The sequence below is a fragment of the Platalea leucorodia genome (assembly GCF_965183815.1).
Source record: "Platalea leucorodia genome assembly, chromosome: W".
Classification (NCBI taxonomy): domain Eukaryota; kingdom Metazoa; phylum Chordata; class Aves; order Pelecaniformes; family Threskiornithidae; genus Platalea; species Platalea leucorodia.
This window is the reverse complement of record NC_138859.1, coordinates 42,850,936-42,872,210: the sequence shown is the minus strand read 5'-3', so window position 1 is coordinate 42,872,210 and position 21,275 is coordinate 42,850,936. Positions and strand designations below refer to the sequence as shown.

The 21,275-nt window shown below is 43.8% G+C and overlaps 1 protein-coding gene across 2 annotated transcripts in view; it reads left to right on the top strand.

Annotated features, from left to right (window-relative positions):
- Nucleotides 1–21,275, top strand: part of LOC309601615 (tyrosine-protein kinase Fer-like) — a gene marked incomplete at its 5' end in the record, with an annotated part of 158,509 nt that overhangs the window by 43,506 nt on the left and 93,728 nt on the right. The window contains 3 exons of one of the 2 annotated variants that reach the window (XM_082334752.1): nucleotides 395–584; nucleotides 6,005–6,097; nucleotides 19,996–20,199. In XM_082334752.1, the coding sequence (XP_082190878.1) occupies nucleotides 395–584; nucleotides 6,005–6,097; nucleotides 19,996–20,199 (487 nt within the window). Of the gene's footprint in view, nucleotides 1–394; nucleotides 585–6,004; nucleotides 6,105–19,966; nucleotides 20,200–21,275 lie in introns of both variants that reach the window. The other variant, XM_082334751.1, reaches the window with a different exon arrangement.

Below are 21,275 nucleotides of genomic sequence, written 5' to 3'. Positions count from 1 at the left end.
ATCATAATCTAAAAGTGTATTTCTTCCCAAAAGGACAGGGAACCCTAACGGTTGTAAACTCAGCCGAAGTGGATGAAAATAATAATTCCTTCTGCATTTACTACAACATGATTTTTCTTTTTGGAATAGCTAAGTAGGTGTCTGCTTTCATTATCCTGTAGCTTTAAGAATTTTCTAATATTTTCTTCATGTGTTTATGCCTTTGAACAAATAATTCTGAGGACTTCTCACACTTACTTATAAAAGGTTAATAATTTCCTTCATTACATGGATGGATAAAGTGAAAAAAAACAAATTCCAATATTGAAAATGCTTTATTTTATGTAGCGTTCATGAAGCAAAATATGTATTTTAAATCATGTGTTTTAAAATTGTTTGTTATTTTTCTCTGCAGTATTGTACTCTTGCTGAGCCAAAAGCATGCACTGGAAGAACTCAAACAAACAGTTCAGCAATTAAGATGCTCTGAGGCAAAATTTGCGGCCCAGAAAGAATTACTGGAACAAAAGGTTCAAGAAAATGATGGGAAAGACCCACCACCTGTAGTGAATTATGAAGAAGATGACAGATCAGTCACTTCTATGGTAAGCTTTCCTTTTTTTTAAATATATCATGCAGCCTTGCTATTGTACTTTAGTCCTGGGGTCAGAGGCCAGTCAGGGTGTAGTGGGCCTCAGATCCTCAATAACCCCAGCTCCAAAACCCTAGAGGTCGACCTCAGGTTTCTGCTGGTGTTTTCTGCCAGAGGCTCCAGGTGAGGCCATGCTCCATGGCTACTGTGTAGAACATGTTTCTCACAGCTGTTCCTTACTGGACCAGCTCAAGGGCTACCGCATGAGCTATCCCCTGTTTGATCTGTTGAGGGCCTCAGTTGAAACAGTTCTTCTTTCGGGTCCCTTGATAGAGAGGGCTCACAATGCCTATTTCCAGAAAGCCACAATGCCTAGGAAATCTTGTGATTCTTTTTTATGAACTGGTGGGGACATGGCTGTTATCTTGTTGATCATATCCATAGGGATGTGCCAATGTCCATCCTGCCATTTTGTTCTCAAAAACTGGATCTCCTGTGCAGGTCCTTTGACCTTGCATTGTGTCCTCATTCTCGCTAGGATGGAGTTAACTTTCCTCATAGTAGCTGATATGATGCTGTGCTGTGCATTTGTATCTAAAACAGTGTTGATAACACACCAGTGTTTTGGCTACTGCTGAACTGGGCTTACACAATGCCAATGCTTTCTGTCTCTCTTACCTCCCAAAAAGTCAGTAGGCTGGAGGTGGGCAAAAGGTTGGGAGGGGACATAGCCAAGATAGCTGACCCAAACTGACCAAAGGGATATTCCATACCATATGATGTTGTGCTCAGCAGTAAAAGCTCAGGGAAAGGAAGAGGAAGGGGGGACGTTCATGGTTATGGCATTTGTCTTCCCAAGCAACCATTACGTGTGCTGAGGCCCTGTTTTCCAGGCCTGCCAATGGGAAGTAGTGGATGAATTCCTCTTTTTGCTTTACTGGTGCATGAAGCTTTTGCATTCCCTATTAAACTGTCATCATCTAGATTCATGGGTCTTCTCACCTTCCTTCTATTTTCTCCCCATCCCGTAGGAGAGTAGAGTGGGCGAGAGGCAGGGTGGGTGTTTGGCTGACAGATGGAGTCAACCCACTACAGCCCTTTTTGGCACCCAATGTGGGGCTCAAGATAACGACAGTTTTGATCTGAGTGTGCTATAGCTGTCGTAGTTGTTAATTGGCAGGCTTTTGTGCAGGTCACAGAGCTTGCTTGCTTTGCTGTATAATAGTCTAGGGCTTGTTAGTGGCTGCTTTTAGCTCCTGCCATTTGCTGCACTGCTTATCTCTCTATTTCGCTGTGCCTGGGAACAATTTGATAAAAACAATGACCATGTGCTTGGCCCTGGCATTGATGCCATTCCTGTGCTGGCTGGGCTGTGCTGTGGAGAGAATGAGGGATTACACCTCCCATTTCTCCTCTGGGATTGATGTGCATAATTTTGTTGCGCAGGCTCCTGAGGTTCTTGCACATCCTTATGTGAGCTGTTTGATCCTAGTATCTAAGACTGTTGGCTTTTTGTGGATTTGTGGAACCTGGTTTCATCCTGGTGTAAGAAAGAGGGGACAAGGCACCTTGCCTACGAGGTACCATTATGGAGAAATCCCCCAAACTCTCTCCAGGAACTCAGCATGATGGGGTGCTGATACAAAAATTCACGGATGCTTCTCCTCACAGTCCGAGTCTCCCCAAGGGAGAAACGGAGTATTCAGAGAGTCCCTGAAATGAAACTCAATAGCAACAAAGTTACTATTAAGCAGGTATCCTTTATTGCAGCGCTGGGCAGCACTGGGGATTCTCCACCATGAGTGCTCCACCGATTTGGTAGACTTTCAGAGATTATATACTATAAAGTCCTACATATTCACAGGATTTCCGAGAATTCATTTACATAAACATGAGATTTCCTGGAACTTATTAACATATGCAAATGTCCGATCCGCATGCACAGTCGTCTCCCATGGTGGTCTTCAAGTGGTCCTTGGGGGTCTTCAGATGAAGGCTCATAGTCTTCTTCACTGTGTTCGTTGATTGACCTTTGCTTCTGCGCAAACTCAGTCCTAGGATCACGTAAACGGTGTCCTTCAAGGCTGTTGTCATTCTTTTGTGACCTCCTATCTTCCATGCATTTCTTCTCCCAAGGCCCAGTTGTCTGAGATGGGATTATCCCGGAGCCCCCTTATCTTACAACCATTCTAACTACCCCTAAATCACAAAGGCCTTTCTTTTGTTTAGTTAAGTGACTAAGATATTTACAATATCCTCCTTGCCCCTAGGCTTTAATTCTTCCAGGAGGCATTTTGATGCAGTGGCTTTGTCTATCTTGGCTTTAACCCTTTCAGTGCCTCTCTGAAGTGCCTGTACACTAATGCATGCAGCATGAGGAATAAACATGAGGAGTTAGAAGTCTGTGTGCAGTTGCAGGGCTACGATCATGTTGGGATCACGGAGATGTGATGGGATGGCTCCCATGACTGGAGTGTTGCAATGGATGTGTACAGGCTCCTCAGGAAGAACAGGCTGGGAAGATGAGGAGGGGGAGTTGCCCTTTATGTCGGAGAGCAGCTGGAGTGCATGGAGCTCTGCCTGGGGATGGATGAGGAGCTGACAGAGAGCTTATGGGTTAGGATTAAAGAGAGGACAGGTAAAGGTGACATTGTAGTGGGTGTCTGCTATAGGCCACCTGACCAGGAAGAACGAGCAGATGAGGCCCTCTACAGACAGCTAGGAGCAGCCTCACATTGTCAGGCCCTGGTCCTCATGAGGGACTTCAACCACCCCAATATCTGCTGGAGGGACAACACAGCAGGGCACAAGCAATCCAGGAGGTTCCTGGAGTGCATTGATGATAACTTCCTCCTCCGAGTGATAGAGGAGCCAACGAGGAGAGGTGCTCTGCTGGACCTCATACTCACCAACAAGGAGGGGCTTGTTGGGGATGTGAAGGTCAAAGGCAGCCTTGGCTGCAGTGACCATGAGATGGTGGAGTTCAGGATCCTGAGGGGAGGGAGCAGGGCAAAAAGCAAGCTCACAACCCTGGACTTCAGAAGAGCAGGCTTTGGCATCTTCAAAGATCTGCTTGGAAGAGTCCCATGGCATAAGACCCTGAAGGGAAGTGGGGCCCAAGAAAGCTGTTTGATATTCAAGGATCACCTCCTTCAAGCTCAAGAGCAGTCCATCTCAATGAGCAGGAAGTCAGGCAAAAATGCCAGGAGGCCTGCATGGATGAACAAGGAGCACCTGGCCAAACTCAAGCGCAAAAAGGAAGCCTGCAGAGGGTGGAAGCAAGGATGGGTAACCTGGGAGGAATACAGAGATGTTGTCCAAGCATTTAGGAAAGCCAAAGCCCAAATGGAATTTAATCTGGTCAGGGATATCAAAGACAAATGGAAGGGCTTCACTAAGTACATAGGTGAAAAAAGGGACTAGGGAAAATGCAGGATCATTGCTGAACGAGGCAGAGGACCTGGTTGCATAGAAAATGGAAAAGGCTGAGGTACTGAATGCCTTCTTTACCTCAGTCTTTACTAGCAAGACCATCCTTCAGGAATCCCAGGTCCCAGAGACCAGGGGGAAAGGCTGGAGCAAGGAAGACGTACCCTTGGTGGAAGAGGATCAGGTCAGGGAATACTTAAGCAAACTGGACATGCATAAGTCCATGATCCCTGATGGGATGCACCCACGAGGGTTGAAGGAGCTGGCAGATGTCATTGCAAGGCCACTCTTGATAATCTTTGATTGATCATGGCAAATGGGAGAAGTGCCCGAGGACTGGAGGAAAGCAAATATCACTCCTATGTTCAAGAAGGGCAGGAAGGAGGACCCAGGGAACTACAGGTCGGTCAGCCTCACCTTGATGCCTGGGAAGGTGATGGAGTAGCTAATCCTGGAAATCATTTCCAGGCACATGGAGGACAAGAAAATCATCAGGAGTAGTCATCATGGATTCACCAAGGGGAAGTCATGCTTGACCAACTTGATAACCTTCTATGATGAAATGACTGGCCTGGTGGATGGGGGGAGAGCAGTGGATATTGTCTACCTTGACTTCAGCAAGGCCTTTGACACTGTCTCCCATAACATCCTCCTGGGTAAGATCCTGTATTGGCTTTGCATGGCAAGGTTTTGGTAGCAGGGGGGGTGGCTCCTGTGAGAAGATTCCAGAAGCTTCCCCCATGTCCGACAGAGCCAGTGCCAGCCAGTTCCAAGATGGACCTGCCGCTGGCCAAGGCTGAGCCAATCAGTGACAGTGGTAACGCCTCTGTGATAACATGTTTAAGAAGGGGAAAAAAAACTGCTGCGACACAGCAGCCAGAAGAGAGGAGTGAGAATATGTGAGAGGAACAACCCTGCAGACACCAAGGTCAGTGAAGAAGGAGGGGGAGGAGGTGCTCCAGGAGCCGGAGCAGAGATTCCCCTGCAGCCCGTGGGGAAGCCCATGGTGAGGCAGGCTGTGCCCTGCAGACCATGGAGGTCCATGGTGGAGCAGATATCCACCTGCAGCCTGTGGAGGACCCCACGCTGGAGCAGGTGGATATGCCCAAAGGAGGCTGTGACCCTGTGGGGAGCCCGTGCTGGAGCAGGCTCCTGGCAGGACCTTTGGCCCCGTGGGGGACCCACACTGGAGCAGTCTGTTCCTGAAGGACTGCACCCCATGGAAAGGACCCATGCTGGAGGAGTTCGTGAAGAACTGCAGCCCATGGGAAGGACCTACATTGGAGAAGTTCATGGAGGTCTGTCTGCTGTGGGTGGGACCCCACGCTGGAGCAGGGGAAGAGTGTGAGGAGTCCTCCCCCTGAGGAGGAAGGAGCGGCAGAGACAATGTGTGATGAACTGATCACAACCCCCATTTCCTGTTCCCCCTGTGCCGCTCTTTGGGAGGAGGCAGAGAATTAGGAGTGAAGTTGAGCCCAGGAAGAAGGGAGGAGTGGGGACAAGGCAATAAATTAAATTAATTTCCCCAAGTAGAGTCTATTTTGCCCCTGATGGTAATTGCTGAGTGATCTCCCTGTCATCTTACTTATTAAGTAAGAATAATGCAAGTATGTATGTATGGGTTTTATTATATGGTGACAAACCAATAGCCTTTTTAAAAAATAGGTATTTCAGGACAGCTGAGAATTAGGTCCTCTGTCTTTAGGGTACAAAAGAATTTCAGATCTCTTATAGTTAACAGTAGTGATATTTAAAATAATTGCACTAAATATTTAAGGAATCACAGAATCTTTCAGCTCTTCAATTGGTATGCATTAGCATAATCCCACTGATGATGACACAAGCTTGTTGGTTTGTATCAGTAGCAGATCAGTCCCTATCTTTTATTCAAACCAAATCCATGAGACTACATTCCATGTCCTCCAGTAATTCAATTATTAATGCACAGAGGTAAATCCATATTGATTTGCTTGGTTTTACTGGAGATATTACTTTTTCTCCTAGGACAAGAAGGACAAAGTCTCAAAGTTGGACACTATACGTCACTCCATAGCTGGAATTATAAGATCTCCAAAATCCATGTTGGGCTCATCATCAGTAAGTAGTATCAACAATGTAGAATTCTCTTATTTTTACAGCTTAAGTAGGATTTTTTTCTGAATTATCACACATTTCTATTTACACAGGAAAAAATTATATTAAAATGACTTAAACAGCACAGTTCTGACTGATCAGTGGATATAATATTGTGACATAATAGTATGTCAGAACAACTTTATTGTACTTCAGAAAAAAGAATTTGTATTCTTTGCCGCTCCCAGATTGGTGCTGTACTTGCAAGATTACCATTTCCTGTGTGGTAGATTTACTAGTAATGGTGTATATTATGATATTCTGCAGTAGGTTAGATGATCAGGCATGTTTTACCCATCACTGCAATAATTATATTTCCTATATTTATTATAGAGGCACCATCATATGAATTATTATTATTATTACTACTACTACTACTTGTGGTGGGTTAACGTTGGCTGGCTGCCAGATGCCCACTAAGGCATTCTCTCACTCCCACCTCCTCAACAGAACAGGGGGAGAAAATAAGATTAAAAAACTCGTGGATTGAGATAGAGACAGGGAGATTGCTTACCAGTTGGACAAAACAGACTCGAATTGGAGAAGATAAATTTAATTTAATACCAATTAAAAATAGAGTTGGATGGTGAAAAACAAAGACAAAACTAAAAACACCTTCCCCCACTCCCCTCTTCTTCCCAGGCTCAATGTCATTCCTTCATTCCTGACTCTTCTACCTTCTCCCACCCCAAGCGGCACAGAGGGGATGGGAAATGGTGGTTGTAGTCAGTTCATAACACTTCATTTCTGCCACACCTTCCTCCTCACACTTTTCCCCTGCTCCAGTGTGGGGTCCTTCCCATGGGCTGCAGTTCTTCAAGAACTGCCCCAGTATGGGTCCTTTCCATGGGGTGCAGTCCTTCAGGAACGTCAGACTGCTCCAGTGTAGGTCTCCCACAGGCCACAGCTCCTGCCAGAAAACCTGTTCCTCTCCACAGGCTGCAGTTTCCTTCAGGGCATATCGACCTGCTGTGGCATGGGGTCCTCCACGGGTTGCAGCGTGGATATCTGCTCCATCATGGTCCTCCATGGGCTGCAGGGTGACAATCTGCTTCACCATGGTCTTCACCATGGGCTGCAGGGGAATCTCTGCTTCAGCACCTGAAGCATCTCTTTCCCCTTCTTCACTGACCTTGGTGTCTGCAGGGTTGTTTCTCTCACATTTTTCCTCACTCCTCTCTCTCATAGATACTGCACAGCGTTTTTTACCCTTTATTAAATATGTTATCACAGAGGCGCCACCAGTGTCTCTGGCTCATCTTTGGCTAGTGGTGGGTCTGTTTTGGAGCCAGCTGAAACTGGCTCTGTCTATCACAGGGGTAGCCCCTGGTCTCTTCTCAAAGAGGTCACCCCTGCAGCCCCCTGCTACCAAAGCCTTGTCATGTAAACCCAATACAAGCATCAAGAACTGGTGCTATTTATGGAATTAGATATTATACATCTTGTTTCAATCCTCACTGAAAATCACTGAATCATAGAATGGCTGGGGTTGGAAGGGACCTCTGGAGATCATCTAGTCCAACCCCTCTGCTAAAGCAGGTTAACCTAGAGCAGGTTGCACAGCTTGCTATGACCTCTTCTTTGTGTTGGTGAGACATAGCCTTTAACTTTCTGTTTTGATGCATTAAACAACTTGTTAGGATTTTTTTTTTAATGTAAAAAAATCTATCTAAAACCACTTCAGACAAAAAATGGGAGAGAGAACAAATTTTAAAGAGGATCAAGATAAAAAATTTAGGATGAAACCAGAGGAAGTCTGTCAAAATTGTCATCAGTTTTCATTAAAGTATCACTTCAAATAAATAATTTCTGTGCTTCGTTCTGATTTTCATGCCAATTCATATCACTATTTGTAGTTGGTGTAAATCTGGGTATAAATATATGGTAGGTGGGCTTACTGAAGCTTTGGAATATGTTTGGGAGAAATGGGATCAGAATTGGGTCAATTGAGGCAGAAAGACAAATCTAATTAACGAATGTACTCTAGATTAGCTTTTATTTAAATGAGCTTCAACATCAGAGTATATAAACCAATCAGTTTTTCGTTTTGTTTTTGTGTGTTGTGATTTAGTGATTTCATGTGTATTATAAAAGCTAACCATGCATATACAGATAAAATTTGCTTCATAAATTAGTACTTAGCTCTTAATGTGGTTAGCTGCTCAGCTTTTTCCTGTTGACAATTACATAACTCTGCTGATTGCTAAATGTATAAACTGGTACTTCAAACTTAATATCCATCAACAAAGTATACAACTTGATTCTGGAAGGTGTATTATTAAAAAAATATACATAAAACAATTTGTTTGTTTGTTTTAAATAGAGCAATGCAAAATAGAATCTAGAAGAAGAGTAGAAAAAGGACCAGTACTGATTCTTTTATAGAATGTAGTCTAAATAAAAACATAATGTTAACTACCTGGTTTCATATTATATATTTTAAATATATTGAAAATTTTAGTGGGAAACCTTATCTTGGTTTAAATGTAGTATTATTCCAAAAATGTTGTCTCATAATTAATTGGTGAGAGAAGTTTAATTAATTTCATGTTTAGAGAAAACTAATTTATTTTTTAGTGTCACCTAAAGAAAGTAGCAGAGAAACCCTGTACTTTCTCAAGCAACCAGGAGTTTAGCAAAGATGAGGTTAATTGTTAATTATGTGTTAGTACTTAAACTATTTACAGGTTCTCAGAATAAGAAGGTAAAAGGTAATACAGGAGAAAATACAGTGAGGTTAGGGATTCAGGTGGCTTTTATCAGACAAAATACGTCAGTTGTCTGTACCAGCGAAAGATATAAGTTTAATCAGCTGAGGAGAGAAAACAAAAAAAAGGGACAACTTTCATGTACTTCTGATACTGTGCTATGCATGAATTGAATGAAGAGACTGAATGAATTGCAGCTTGAATACCAGCTTTTTCCCTTCAGATAAATTAGTCTTTTTTTTGCCAATGGGGGAATTTCAGCCTGTCACAGACATCTGTTACTGTTTATGGGATAACTGCATGCATAATTTCCTTTATTTTAAATATTTTTATTTTTTTATGTTTAATAATGATGACCTTTAGTACAGAGGGATGTTCTTTCTAAAAGAGGGGGTTTTTTTACAATATGATTGCTTTTATCTTATAATTTTAGGGTCTGTGCATTTTTACTTTTACAGGGTTGGTTTTGGATGGAATACTCAAGACTTTTCATTTCTTCAGTGAAGCTGATTTTGGTTTCATATGGTATATGCGTTGACCTTAGCTGGATACCAGGTGCCCACCAAGCCGCTCTATCACTTCACCTCCTCAGCAGGACAGGGGAGAGAAAATATAACAAAAGGCTCGTGGGTCGAGATAAGGACAGGGAGAGATCACTCACCAATTACCATCACAGGCAAAGCAGACTCGACTTGGGGAAATTAGTTTAATTTCATAGAATCATAGAATCGTTAAGGTTGGAAAAGACCCTTAAGATCATTGAGTCCAACCGTTAACCCAGCACTGCCAAGTCCACCACTAAACCATGTCCTCAAGCACCAGGTCTACCCTTCTTTTAAATACCTCCAGGGATGGAGACTCAACCACTTCCTTGGGCAGCCTGTTCCAGTGCCTGACTACCCTTTCGGTGAAGAAGTTTTTCCTAATATCCAACCTAAACTTCCCCTGGCGCAGCTTGAGGCCGTTTCCTCTCATCCTATCACTTGTTACTAGGGAGAAGAGACCGACCCCCACCTCACTACAACCTCCTTTCAGGCAGTTGTAGAGAGCGATAAGGTCTCCCCTCAGCCTCCTCTTCTCCAGGCTAAACAACTACAGCTCCCTCAGCCGCTCCTCATAAGACTTGTTCTCTAGACCCTTCACCAACTTCGTTGCCCTCCTCTGGACACGCTCCAGCACCTCGATGTCCTTCTTGTAGTGAGGGGCCCAAAAGTGAACACAGTACTCGAGGTGCGGCCTCACCAGTGCCGAGTACGGAGGCACTATCACCTCCCTGGTCCTGCTGGCCACACTATTCCTGATACAAGCCAGGATGCCATTGGCCCTCTTGGCCGCCTGAGCACACTGCTGGCTCATGTTCAGCCAGCTGTCGACCAACACCCCCAGGTCCTTTCCCGCCAGGCAGCTCTCCAGCCACTCCTCCCCACGCCTGTAGCGTTGCATGGGGTTGTTGTGACCCAAGTGCAGGACCCGGCACTGAGCCTTGTTGAACCTCATACAGTTGGCCTCGGCCCAACGATCCAGCCTGTCCAGGTCCCTCTGTAGGGCCTTCCTACCCTCCAGCAGATCGACCCTTCCACCCAACTTGGTGTCACCTGCAAACTTACTGAGGGTGCACTCAATCCCCTCATCCAGATCATCAGTGAAGATATTGAACAGGACCGGCCCCAGTACTGAGCCCTGGGGAACACCACTCGTGACCGGCCGCCAACTGGATTTGACTCCATTCACCACCCCTCTCTGGGCTTGGCCATTCAGCCAGTTTTTAACCCAGCGCAGAGTGCACTTATCCAAGCCGTGAGCAGCCAGCTTCTCCAGGAGAATGCTGTGGGAGACAGTGTCAAAGGCCTTACTAAAGTCCAGGTAGACAACATCCACAGCCTTCCCCTCATCCACCAAGCGGGTCACCTTGTCACAGAAGGAGACCAGGTTAGTGAAGCAGGACCTCCCTTTCATAAACCCATGCTGACTGGACCTGATCCCCTGGTTGTCCTAGATGTGCCACGTGATGGGACTCAAGATGATCTGCTCCATGACCTTCCCCGGCACTGAGATCAGACTGACAGGCCTGTAGTTCCCCGGATCCTCCTTCTGACCCTTCTTGTAGAGGGGCGTCACATTTGCTAACTTTCAGTCATCTGGGACCTCCCTGGTTGACCCGGACTGGTGATAAATGATGGAGAGTGGCTTGGCAATTTATTACCAATCAAATTAGAGTAGGGTAATGAGAAATAAAACCAAAACTTAAAGCACCTTCCCCCCACTCCTTCCTTCTTCCAAGGCTCAACTTCACTCCCGAATTCTCTACCTCCTCTCCCTGAGCAGTGCAGGCGGACGGGGAATGGGGGTTGCAGTCAGTTCATCAGACATTATCTCTGCCACTCCTTCCTCCTCACTGTCTTCCCCTGCTGCAGCATGGGGTCCCTCCCACAGGAGACAGTTCTCCACAAACTGCTCCAGCGTGAGTCCTTCCCACGGGCTGCAGTTCTTCACGAACTGCTCCAGCGTGGGTCCTTTCCATGGGGTGCAGTCCTTCAGGAACAGACTGCTCCAGTGTGGGTTCCCTGTGGGATAACAAGTCCTGCCAGCAAACCTGCTCCAGCGTGGGCTCCTCTCTCCATGGGTCCACAGGTCCTGCCAGGAGCCTGCTCCACCACAGGCTCTACACAGGGTCACAGCCTCCTTCAGGATGTATCCACCTGCTCCACAGGCTGCAGGTGGATATCTGCTCCATCATTAACCTCCATAGGCTGTACAGGGACAGCCTGCTTCACCATGGTCTTCACCACGGTCTTTACCACAGGCTGCAGGGGAATCTCTGCTCCGGTGCCTGGAGCACCTCCTCCCCCTCCTTCTTCACTGACCTTGGTGTCTGCGTAGTTGTTCTACTCACATATTCTCACTCCTCTCTCCGGCTGCAATTGCCGTTGCACAGAACTTTTTTCCCCCTTCTTAAATATGTTATCACAGAGGCGCTACAACCATCACCGATTGGCTCAGCCTTGGCCAGCGGCGGGTCCGTCTTGGAGCCGGCTGGCATTGGCTCTATTGGACACCGGGGAAGCTTCTAGCAGCTTCTCATAGAAGCCACCCCTGTAGCACCCCCTGCTACCAAAACCTTGCCATGCAAAACCAATAAAATGTAGGAATAAATCAGTTTTCACTGAGCCTAGTGGCAGGGCTGAGAGATACTCCATACTCTCAAAATATCGACTAAAATGTGTTGCTTTACTTTCTAATCCATGTCTCTGCCTCTCTTTTACATGGGGATGGAAAAAATGTCTTGAAAAAATGTTTTCTTTGTTTAAAGGTGGAAAATAAAGTAGTACATAAAGTCTGAGCTCAGAATATATTTGAAAATAAAGTATTAAGTAACCTTTTAGTTATTAACATATAATTTCCATTTTTATTGTCTTTTCATTGACAGTGCGAGTGCAAGAATATTCTCTCTTTTTAAAGTTAGAAGTAATACAATACTGTGCTCAGTTTTTCACTCAAAAAATCAGCAGCTTTGAAAAAGCAGCTTGAGACTGCTTCGTTTACTGTTGTTGGAGAGTAACTGCTGTTTCAATGGATTGTTCAGTAGGGGGAGGAAAGGAGATTAATAATAAGCAAAAAAGACACTAATGGGTACATGAAGAGCATGAAGAAGTATATGAGGGCATTTCCCTCCCCACAGAAAGAGAACTATCTCATGAGTAAAGTGTGGGAACAAATGGACATTTTTAAAGAAAAAAGAAAAGGGAAAAAAGGACTGGAGGTGGAAGTAGCAGTTCTTCAGTGTGAGTTCTCCTTTTGTATGATTTTATGTTAATTGTTATTTGACTGGAAGATAAAAATAACAGCAAAAATCTTAGAAAAAATTTTCTCCATGTAAGCTGTTCAGTTACTTATTTGAAAATGCTCCTGTGAGTGTGTACATAAAAATGGGCAAAAGATCTTTTTATCAGTGAAACTGTAAAACACTGAGGCCTAGAATGTAAACTTTTTCTTTCAGATATCTAGTTCGTAATTTCAAGCAGCTTACTATTCTTTAAACTTGCTAAGAAAATAGGTGGGAATTGTAAACTACTTTTGTGCCCATAACATTCTTTCTTCTATCTATCTTCTTTAGAGACTAACCTTTCTTGTATTTACACCATTTTATTCTAACTATAAAATGCAGTAGAAATGTTAGTGCTAAGTGATAAATTGAATTGAAATCAGTATTAAAATGATTATACATCTTGCATTTGTACTGATCTTTCTGGGCTTTCAGCCGTGTTTTCTTTAATAAGCAGTCAGGGTGAATATTGTATCATACAGAAAATATGTTGGAGTAGGAAGACTTTTTCATAAAAAATAATACAATTTCAATAACGTACAAAACATGACCAATTACTTATTGTTTCATCAGAAAAAAATAAAGCAATTTCTACCTCAGTTATGATTAACCAATAGTATATGACCAAAATTAAAGGTAATGTTAGGTAGGAGACAACAAGCATAGGATACGTTGTGGAATTTTCATTGGTTTCTTCTAAAGAAATAAATATATGTTTAAACAAATTTAAAAGAAGGGGGAAGGTTGATGTTAGAATCATAGAATCATAGAATGCTTTGGGATGGAAGGGACCTTTAAGGGACATCTAGTCCATCCCCCCTGCCATGGGCAGGGACATCTACAACCAGATCAGGTTGCTCAGAGCCCCATCCAGCCTGGCCTTGAATGTTTCCAAGGATGGGGCATCTACCACCTCTCTGGGCAACCCATTCCAGTGTTTCACCACACTCATCGTGAAAAATTTCTTCCTTGTGTTTAGTCTAAATCTACCCTCTTTTAGTTTAAAACCATCACCCCTTGTCCTATCGCTACAGGCCCTGCTAAAAAGTCTGTCCCCATCTTTCTTATAAGCCCCCTTTAAGTACTGAAATGCCGCAATAAGGTCTCCCTGCAGCCTTCTCTTCTCCAGGCTGAACAACCGCAGCTCTTTCAGCCTTTCCTCATAAGAGAGGTGTTCCATCCCTCTGATCATTTTTGTGGCCCCCCTCTGGACCCGCTCCAACAGGTCCATGTCCTTCCTGTACTGAGGACCCCAGAGCTGGACGCAGTGCTCCAGGTGGGGTCTCACCAGAGCAGAGTAGAGGGGCAGAATCACCTCCCTCGCCCTGCTGGCCACGCTTCTTTTGATGCAGCCCAGGATACGGTTGGCTTTCTGGGCTGCGAGAGCACATTGCCGGCTCATGGCCAGCTTTTCGTCTATCAGTACCCCCAAGTCTTTCTCCTCAGGGCTGCTCTCAATCCCTTCATCCCCCAGCCTGTACTGATACTGGGGATTGCCCCGACCCAGGTGCAGGACCTTGCTCTTGGCCTTGTTGAACCTCAGGAGGTTCACACAGGCCCACTTTTCCAGCTTGTCCAGGTCCCTCTGGATGGCATCCCATCCCTCAGGCGTGTCAGTGTTAGTGTTATAAATAATACCATAATTAGCAATGTCTAAAATGTTCCCTGTTTTTTCTGTGTAATAAAGATTTTTTTTTCTGGGATGTGAACATGATAATCTCATAAGTGACTGAGACTTGACCCAGTTTGAACATAAGCAGGTGTTCTTATCTGGTGGTTGCCTCTTTTGTAAGCTATAAAATGAGTTCCGTGATCATACTGCATAATATCCATTTTATAGGAGCTGTCACAATTGTCAGACGTGAGTTTTTTTAAACTTCTTTTGTGAAGTCGATGAACAAGCTTGTTGACATTGAACTCTTTTTTATCCTTAGAAGTGTTTCTGTGGGAAAGATTTTATTACTTTGAACCCCATAACATTTCTTGATCATGTAGCAAAGGTCAGTCAAATGCAGCATCTTTGAACAATAAATGGTCAAATATGTAAGGGTATTTGGAAGGAGAGTGTCTGCTTCTTTAATGGAATGTTGTGGTTTAACCCCAGTCAGCAACTAAGCACCACACAGCTGCTCGCTCACCTCCCTCCCAGTGGGATGGGGGAGAGAATCGGGAAAATATAGTAAAACCCGTGGGTTGAGATAAAGACAGTTTAATAGGACAGCAGAGGAAGAGGAAATAATCATCATCATCATCAACAACAAAAAAATTGATGCATAATGCAATTGCTCACCACCCGCTGAACGATGCCCAGCCCGTCCCCGAGCAGCGATCCAGCGATCACTCCCCCCCAGCCAACTCCCCCCAGTTTATATACTGAGCATGACACCGTATGGTATGGCATAGCCCTTGGGCCAGTCTGGGCCAGCTGTCCTGGCTGTGCCCCCTCCCAGCTTCTTGTGCACCGGGCAGAGCCTGGGAAGCTGAGAAGTCCTTGACCAGTGTGAGCACTGCTCAGCAACAACTAACACATCAGTGTGTTAGCAACATTATTCTCATCCTAAATCCAAAACACAGCACTATGCCAGCTACTAGGAAGAAAATTAACTCTGTCCCAGCTGAAATCAGGACAGGGTATCTGATCAAAGGAGTCATAAACAAAAACAGACAGAGACAAACCTGAGGGATGAATGATAAGGGAGGTTGTGATGAGAACAAACCTGGCCAGTCACACTAATTGGTTAGGATATGTGGAGTGTGAGAGTGATTATTTCTTCAGCTGATAGGGTAAGGAAAGGGAGGGAGACAAATACACAGAGACAGAAAACCTTACCAATTAGCCTTAACAAAGACAATAATCAGAAACAAACCTGGTCAGTCACACTAATTGAGGGGCTATCAAGAAACTGCAGGCAAACAGGGACTTTGCAACTGATAAGGATGCAAACCTGAGGGTCCAGGATGTTTGAGAGAGGTAGGTGGAGCTATGCCAATTGATGAGACAGTGTGCAGGAGAAGGGGGAGCAGGGATGAACAAAGAAGAGGGTAGACAGAAAAGACTATCAAAGGAGCTGGTCGCAGGTAGAACGGGGCCAGTCAGTATGCTTGTCTGGCTGAGCCCTGCGCCTGACCGCAGTCTATCCTATCTTCTTACATCTTCTTATTAAATATTTTCTTAACTGTCTCTCTGTGTAATCTCACTCTGTCTCGTGTGTGTGTGCTGCAAGGACTAAGCACCAGCTACTGGTGTGACCTGTGTGCTATATGAGTGGATTTGGTTCCAGCTGCTGGAGTCAGGGGCGGGGAGGGGGGTAGGCTCCCCTGGCCTGTGATGTCAGCTACTGGAGCAAGTGAGGGTGCTAGCATCAGTAGTTGTAGGGGCCATAGCTCTCGACCTAGGTAGGGTCCTACCGACTTTGTGCCTGGAATGCCAGCTACTGATGGGACCAGTGTGGGTGGATTTGGTGTCAGCTACTAGTGTCAGACCAAGGGTGTAGGTGCCTCTGGCCTGTAGTGTCAGCTACTGGACTGAGTGGGGGTCTCTTGCCTCCAGCCACTGGGGTGGGAATAGTGTGTGTCCCAAAAACCAGCTACTGGAAGGGACTGTCATGAGTGAGGCAAGTGAGGGGCTCTGTGTCAGCAACTGGAGCAGGACAGTGGGTCACAACCCACATGCTTGGTGTTGGCTGCTGGGAGGAGGGGATGTCCAATTGTCTGTATCTTCTCCAAACCTAGTGTCTAGGGAAGTGTGCGTGTGGAATTTGCTAGCAAACTTCAAGCTGGACTAGCCGGCAAGTAGGAGGCCCTGGGTCTGGGCAGGGGTATCAGGCAGGCAAGGGTCCCTGCTGGTATACCCAGGGGGACTTGCGAGTGTAGAGTGCCTGTGGGACGAGTGTGTGAGCACGTGTCTGCTAACAAGCATCGAGCTGGACTAGCTGGTAAGTAGGAGACCTGTGGAGTGGTTAAGAGGGCCTGAGATCCAGGCAGTGGTATTGGACAGACTTAGGGGCCGTGCTGATACTCAGGGGATCCATGAATATGTGTGGGCTTGTGAATCTAGAGAATGACATGTGTGTGCCTTCACTAGTGACCTATCTCTACCAGCCAAAGAGGAGGAAGGGAACTTGGCTGCCTATAGTTATGTTTTATGAGTCCTATATGTAGGTGCTGTTGAAGGCAGCACCTTGTCTGTGGCAGTCTGTGTAACTGGCCGTGTCAGTGTCCTCTGTGTGTGTGTGTGTGTGTGTGTGTCTGGTATACGTGCTCAGCTTTGCTATTGGTTGAATCTGCAAATGGGAAAGTAGTAGCTGTGTCCCTCAGCCTGGGCAGAGATCCCGTGTCCCTGGGCTCACTGGACTGGGCTCCAGTGGCCGGGCAGGAGGAAGTCCTGGGATGGGGATGCTGGAGGAGGTGACTACTCCTAATATCCCTTAACAAAATAAATAACCTCTTGTCACCTGACACTAAGGGGATGGACAGGTTCTGTTTGGGATCCTTGGCAGAATGATGACGACACTATTACCAGGGGTCAAGAGCAGGAGGTACCGGTCACATCTTTTATAACATTTTGAAAGATTATTTTTGTTTTAGGAATATCTGAAAGAGAATAGCTTTGTGTCATTTAACTTTAACAATGGTAGACAGCTCCAGTCTGAGAAGTATTTAACTGTTGATGAAATTGAAAAATAGGACTGCCTTCTTGGCTGAACAATATTCTGATATTTTAGTACTTCATTATGCTAATAAATGCATTACACTGGAGTACATCCCTTTTCTATCCTAAAAAACTCTGACTGGGTACTTTTTGTTCAAGCTGTTATTATTTCTTACACAGTCCCACTTCTCTCCGAATCTGTAATAGAGCATACTCACTCTTTCTAGCGATGGGTCTATTGGTTATAGTGTTGGTCTCAGATCTCATGTCTAAAAATATCCCTGATACAATAGACACCCAGGGCTCTAGATCCCAATGTTGATGTCTGAGACTATGAGTCTCTGTCAGACTCTTAAATATATTTTCCAGTTTTCCATCAGGATCATGGTCAAAATTAGCCCATTTGAGATATAACTTAGAAAGCAAGCTAAGAACCCCCAGACTTAAAGGCATTTTTTTATACAGAATTGCAGAATTGTTGAGGTTGGAAGGGACCTCTTGGGATCATCTAGTCCAACCCCCCCTGCTCAGTAAGGGTCATCTAGAGCAGGTTGCTTAGGACCACATCCAGTCGGGTTTTAAATACCTTCATAGATGGAGCTTCTACAACCTCTCTGGCAACCTGTTCCAGTATTTGATCACCCTCACAGTAAAGTGTTTTCTTGTGTTCAGATGGAATTTCATGTATTTTAATTTGTGCTCATTACCTCTTGTCCTGTCAGTGGGCACTACTGAGAAGAGCTCTTCATTCCCTCCCATCAGGTATTTATACACAGTGATAAGGTCCCCCCCTGAGCCTTCTCTTCTCTAAGTTAAACTGTTGCAGCTCTCAGCCACTTCCCATATGAAAGATGCTCCAATCTTTAATCATCTTTGTGGCCCTTTGCCAGACTCTCTCCAGTATGTCCATGTCTCTTATACTTGGGAGCCCAGAACTGGACACAGGACTCCAGGTGTGGCCTCAACAGTGCTGGGTAGACAGGAAGGATCACCTCCCTCCACCTGCTGGTAACGCTCTTCCTAATCCAGGCCAGGGGGCTGTTGGCCTTCTTTGCTGCAAGGGTGCATTACTGGCTCATGGTCAGCTTGGTGTCCACCAGGACCTTCTCCTTGGGGTTAAGGTCCTTCTCTGCAGAGCTGCTTTCCAGCCAGTCAGTCCCCAGCCTGTACTGGTGCCTGGGGTTATTCCTCCCCAGATGCAGGACTTTGCACTTCCCCTTGTTGAACTGCATGAGGTTCTTCTTTGTCCATTTCTCCAGCCTGTTGAGGTCCCTCTGGATGGCAGCACAACCATCTGGTGTATCAGCCACTCCTCCCAGCTTTGCATTGTTTAGAAACTTGCTGAGGGTGCACTCTGTCCCAGCATACAGGTCACTAATGAAGAGGTTAAACAGTTGGACTCAGTATCGATCCCTGAGGTACACCACTAGTGACTTGCCTCCAACTGCACTTTGTGCCACTTATCACAACCTTCTGAAGTCCTGTATAGGCTTTCTTTCTGGGGTCTACATGTTTCTTCTCTGAGAGTTTGAAGTTCTTCCTAGTGTTATTTTTTGTTACATAAGTCATCTTAACCTGAACGATTCCTCAGGGAGACCTTAAATGTGCAGGTGGTCTCTAGTCTGCCCAGAGTTACATTGTGTCAAATTTTTTCTCTTGCGTGCATCACTGGGATGTTTCTGTTCTCTTTCCCAATCCTGTATGGCAGAAATATCATATCATCCTTGATGATATGAAGAAGAAAAACCTTGTTTCATCTGGGTAGATCAGTAGCTGAGGTTCATTCAGAATTGTAGGTTTCATTTGTATCTGTTTGATAGGGCTTTATTGAGGATTCAGTTTTCATTCTGTTATCTAAAATGCAGTTCAACAGGCTTTTCTGGGACATGGTCAGATATGTGTTCAACTCATGATGCAAATGGAGTCCATTATTTTATTCAGAGATTTATCACTCTGGCAGTGAGAATTTGTATGAGCTCTGGCATTAATGATTTTTAATAATGTACAGCCTAAGTAAGGGCTTCTCAGTCTAGCTATAACAAATAAATCTGAAGTAGTCATTGAAAAAATGCTTTTCTAAATGTTTTCTTAAACAATGTAAGCTTGTTTAAAATTAATATGTGAAGTTATAGGTTAAAACTCATTACCTTCCATTTATAACAAATGAAAATAGTATCTTAGAATCTTTGTGCCTTCAGAAACTGTATGTCAGATCATAAGCACAATATGCCCAAGTTCCTATTCTCTGTTACAGTGTAAATGCTAGGAAGAAAATGGCTCTTAGAATTATTAATTGATTTGGAATGGGATTTTTAAGTTCTATGAAAATAATTTAGCCAATACAAATACTTTTGAAAACTTAATGTCTTACTTTCTTATGTTCTTATGTCGCAGAAATTTGTCTCTGGATAAAGACATGCTTAATTTTGAACTGTTGTTAATAGCATGTCAGAATGTGTGAGAAAGGGTGATAGCTTGGTCAGTATTTTTTTAAGTAATAAAAAAAAGGTGATCAATATGCCTTTAGTGTAAATAAATAGCCTTAATTTTGTTTGTTAATAGAAATACACATTTTAGATACAGAAATAGAAATTATTGTTGTTTATCATGCTTTTCATGGAAAACTAAACTCTAAAAATGTACTGTTATAGTAACATTTTTCTTTGATATTTTTTCCAAGTTCTTTGATGTAATATCAACCACTGAGAAACCATTGGCAGAGCAAGACTGGTATCATGGTGCAATTCCAAGAATAGAAGCCCAGGAGCTGTTAAAACAGCAAGGAGACTTCTTGGTGCGAGAGAGCCATGGGAAACCTGGTGAATATGTCCTTTCTGTGTTTTCAGATGGACAACGGAGACACTTTATCATACAATATGCTGATGTACGTCTCTGATATGGTACTAAATATTTAATGTCAGGAAGTTAATTATTTCAGCTAAACAATTTAGTATCTACATAATTTACTATGACACATAGCTTTAACCTTTATATGAAAATATGAAAGCTGTTGGAAATATTTCCATCAGTGCTCAAATTGGAGGAAAAGGTAATTTTGGGGAATAAAAGAAAAATATGAAACATGAGGCTATTCTACATCTTTTATCCTATGTTGAAAAAACCAAGATATTTCTGTAAATGTTTTGAAATCCAGAACTTATTACTACTAATTTATGCATATACATTTATTTTTTTTTATACTTATTTTCACATTTGGTGCTTATTAGGCTACTTTTAATTCAGATTGTAATGATTCCATTGAATCTTCCTGAAAAATGGAAACATTCACTTAGGAGAAAACATTCTGTGCTGTTTTGTATATAGCTGGGAATTGAAGTCCATGCTGCTTTGGGGATACATGTGTTCTTTTTAGCCTTATGGATGTTATTTATTTTGTTCAGCAGAACACAAATGCTTGTGATTATTACATAGCATGTATGCTGCTGAGTAAAGACCAAAATTGGTCCCTTTGTTTCTCTAACTTAGGAAAAACTGGTCATTTTAAACTACATTAATATTTATTCACTTTTACCCAATGTATTACTTTTTATTTTTAATGCATTTCTTGTTTTTATTTATATATGTATTTTTCTTTTTATCTTTCAGAATTTCAAACTCATTCAAAATAAGACAGTGCTCATAACATCACTAAAATGCTTCTAGCTCTTTACTCTGTGAATATAGGTACACTATACTAGCAAATCAATCTCAGTTTTGATTCAGCAACACTGACAAAACATACTTCAGTCTGATGCAATAAAAATCTCCCAAACTTCAGTCAAACTATACAGACAAATGCACAAATTTGGTAGCATAACTATATTTACACTATGTTTCCCAGTCTAAATCCCCAGCTGATGCAGCATACCTAGGGAAGTCAGTATTGTGTTGCTGGTTTATTTTTTTTTTTAATGAGGGGTAGTAGTATTGTTCAAACTTCATAGAAGTTGGAAGGTTTTT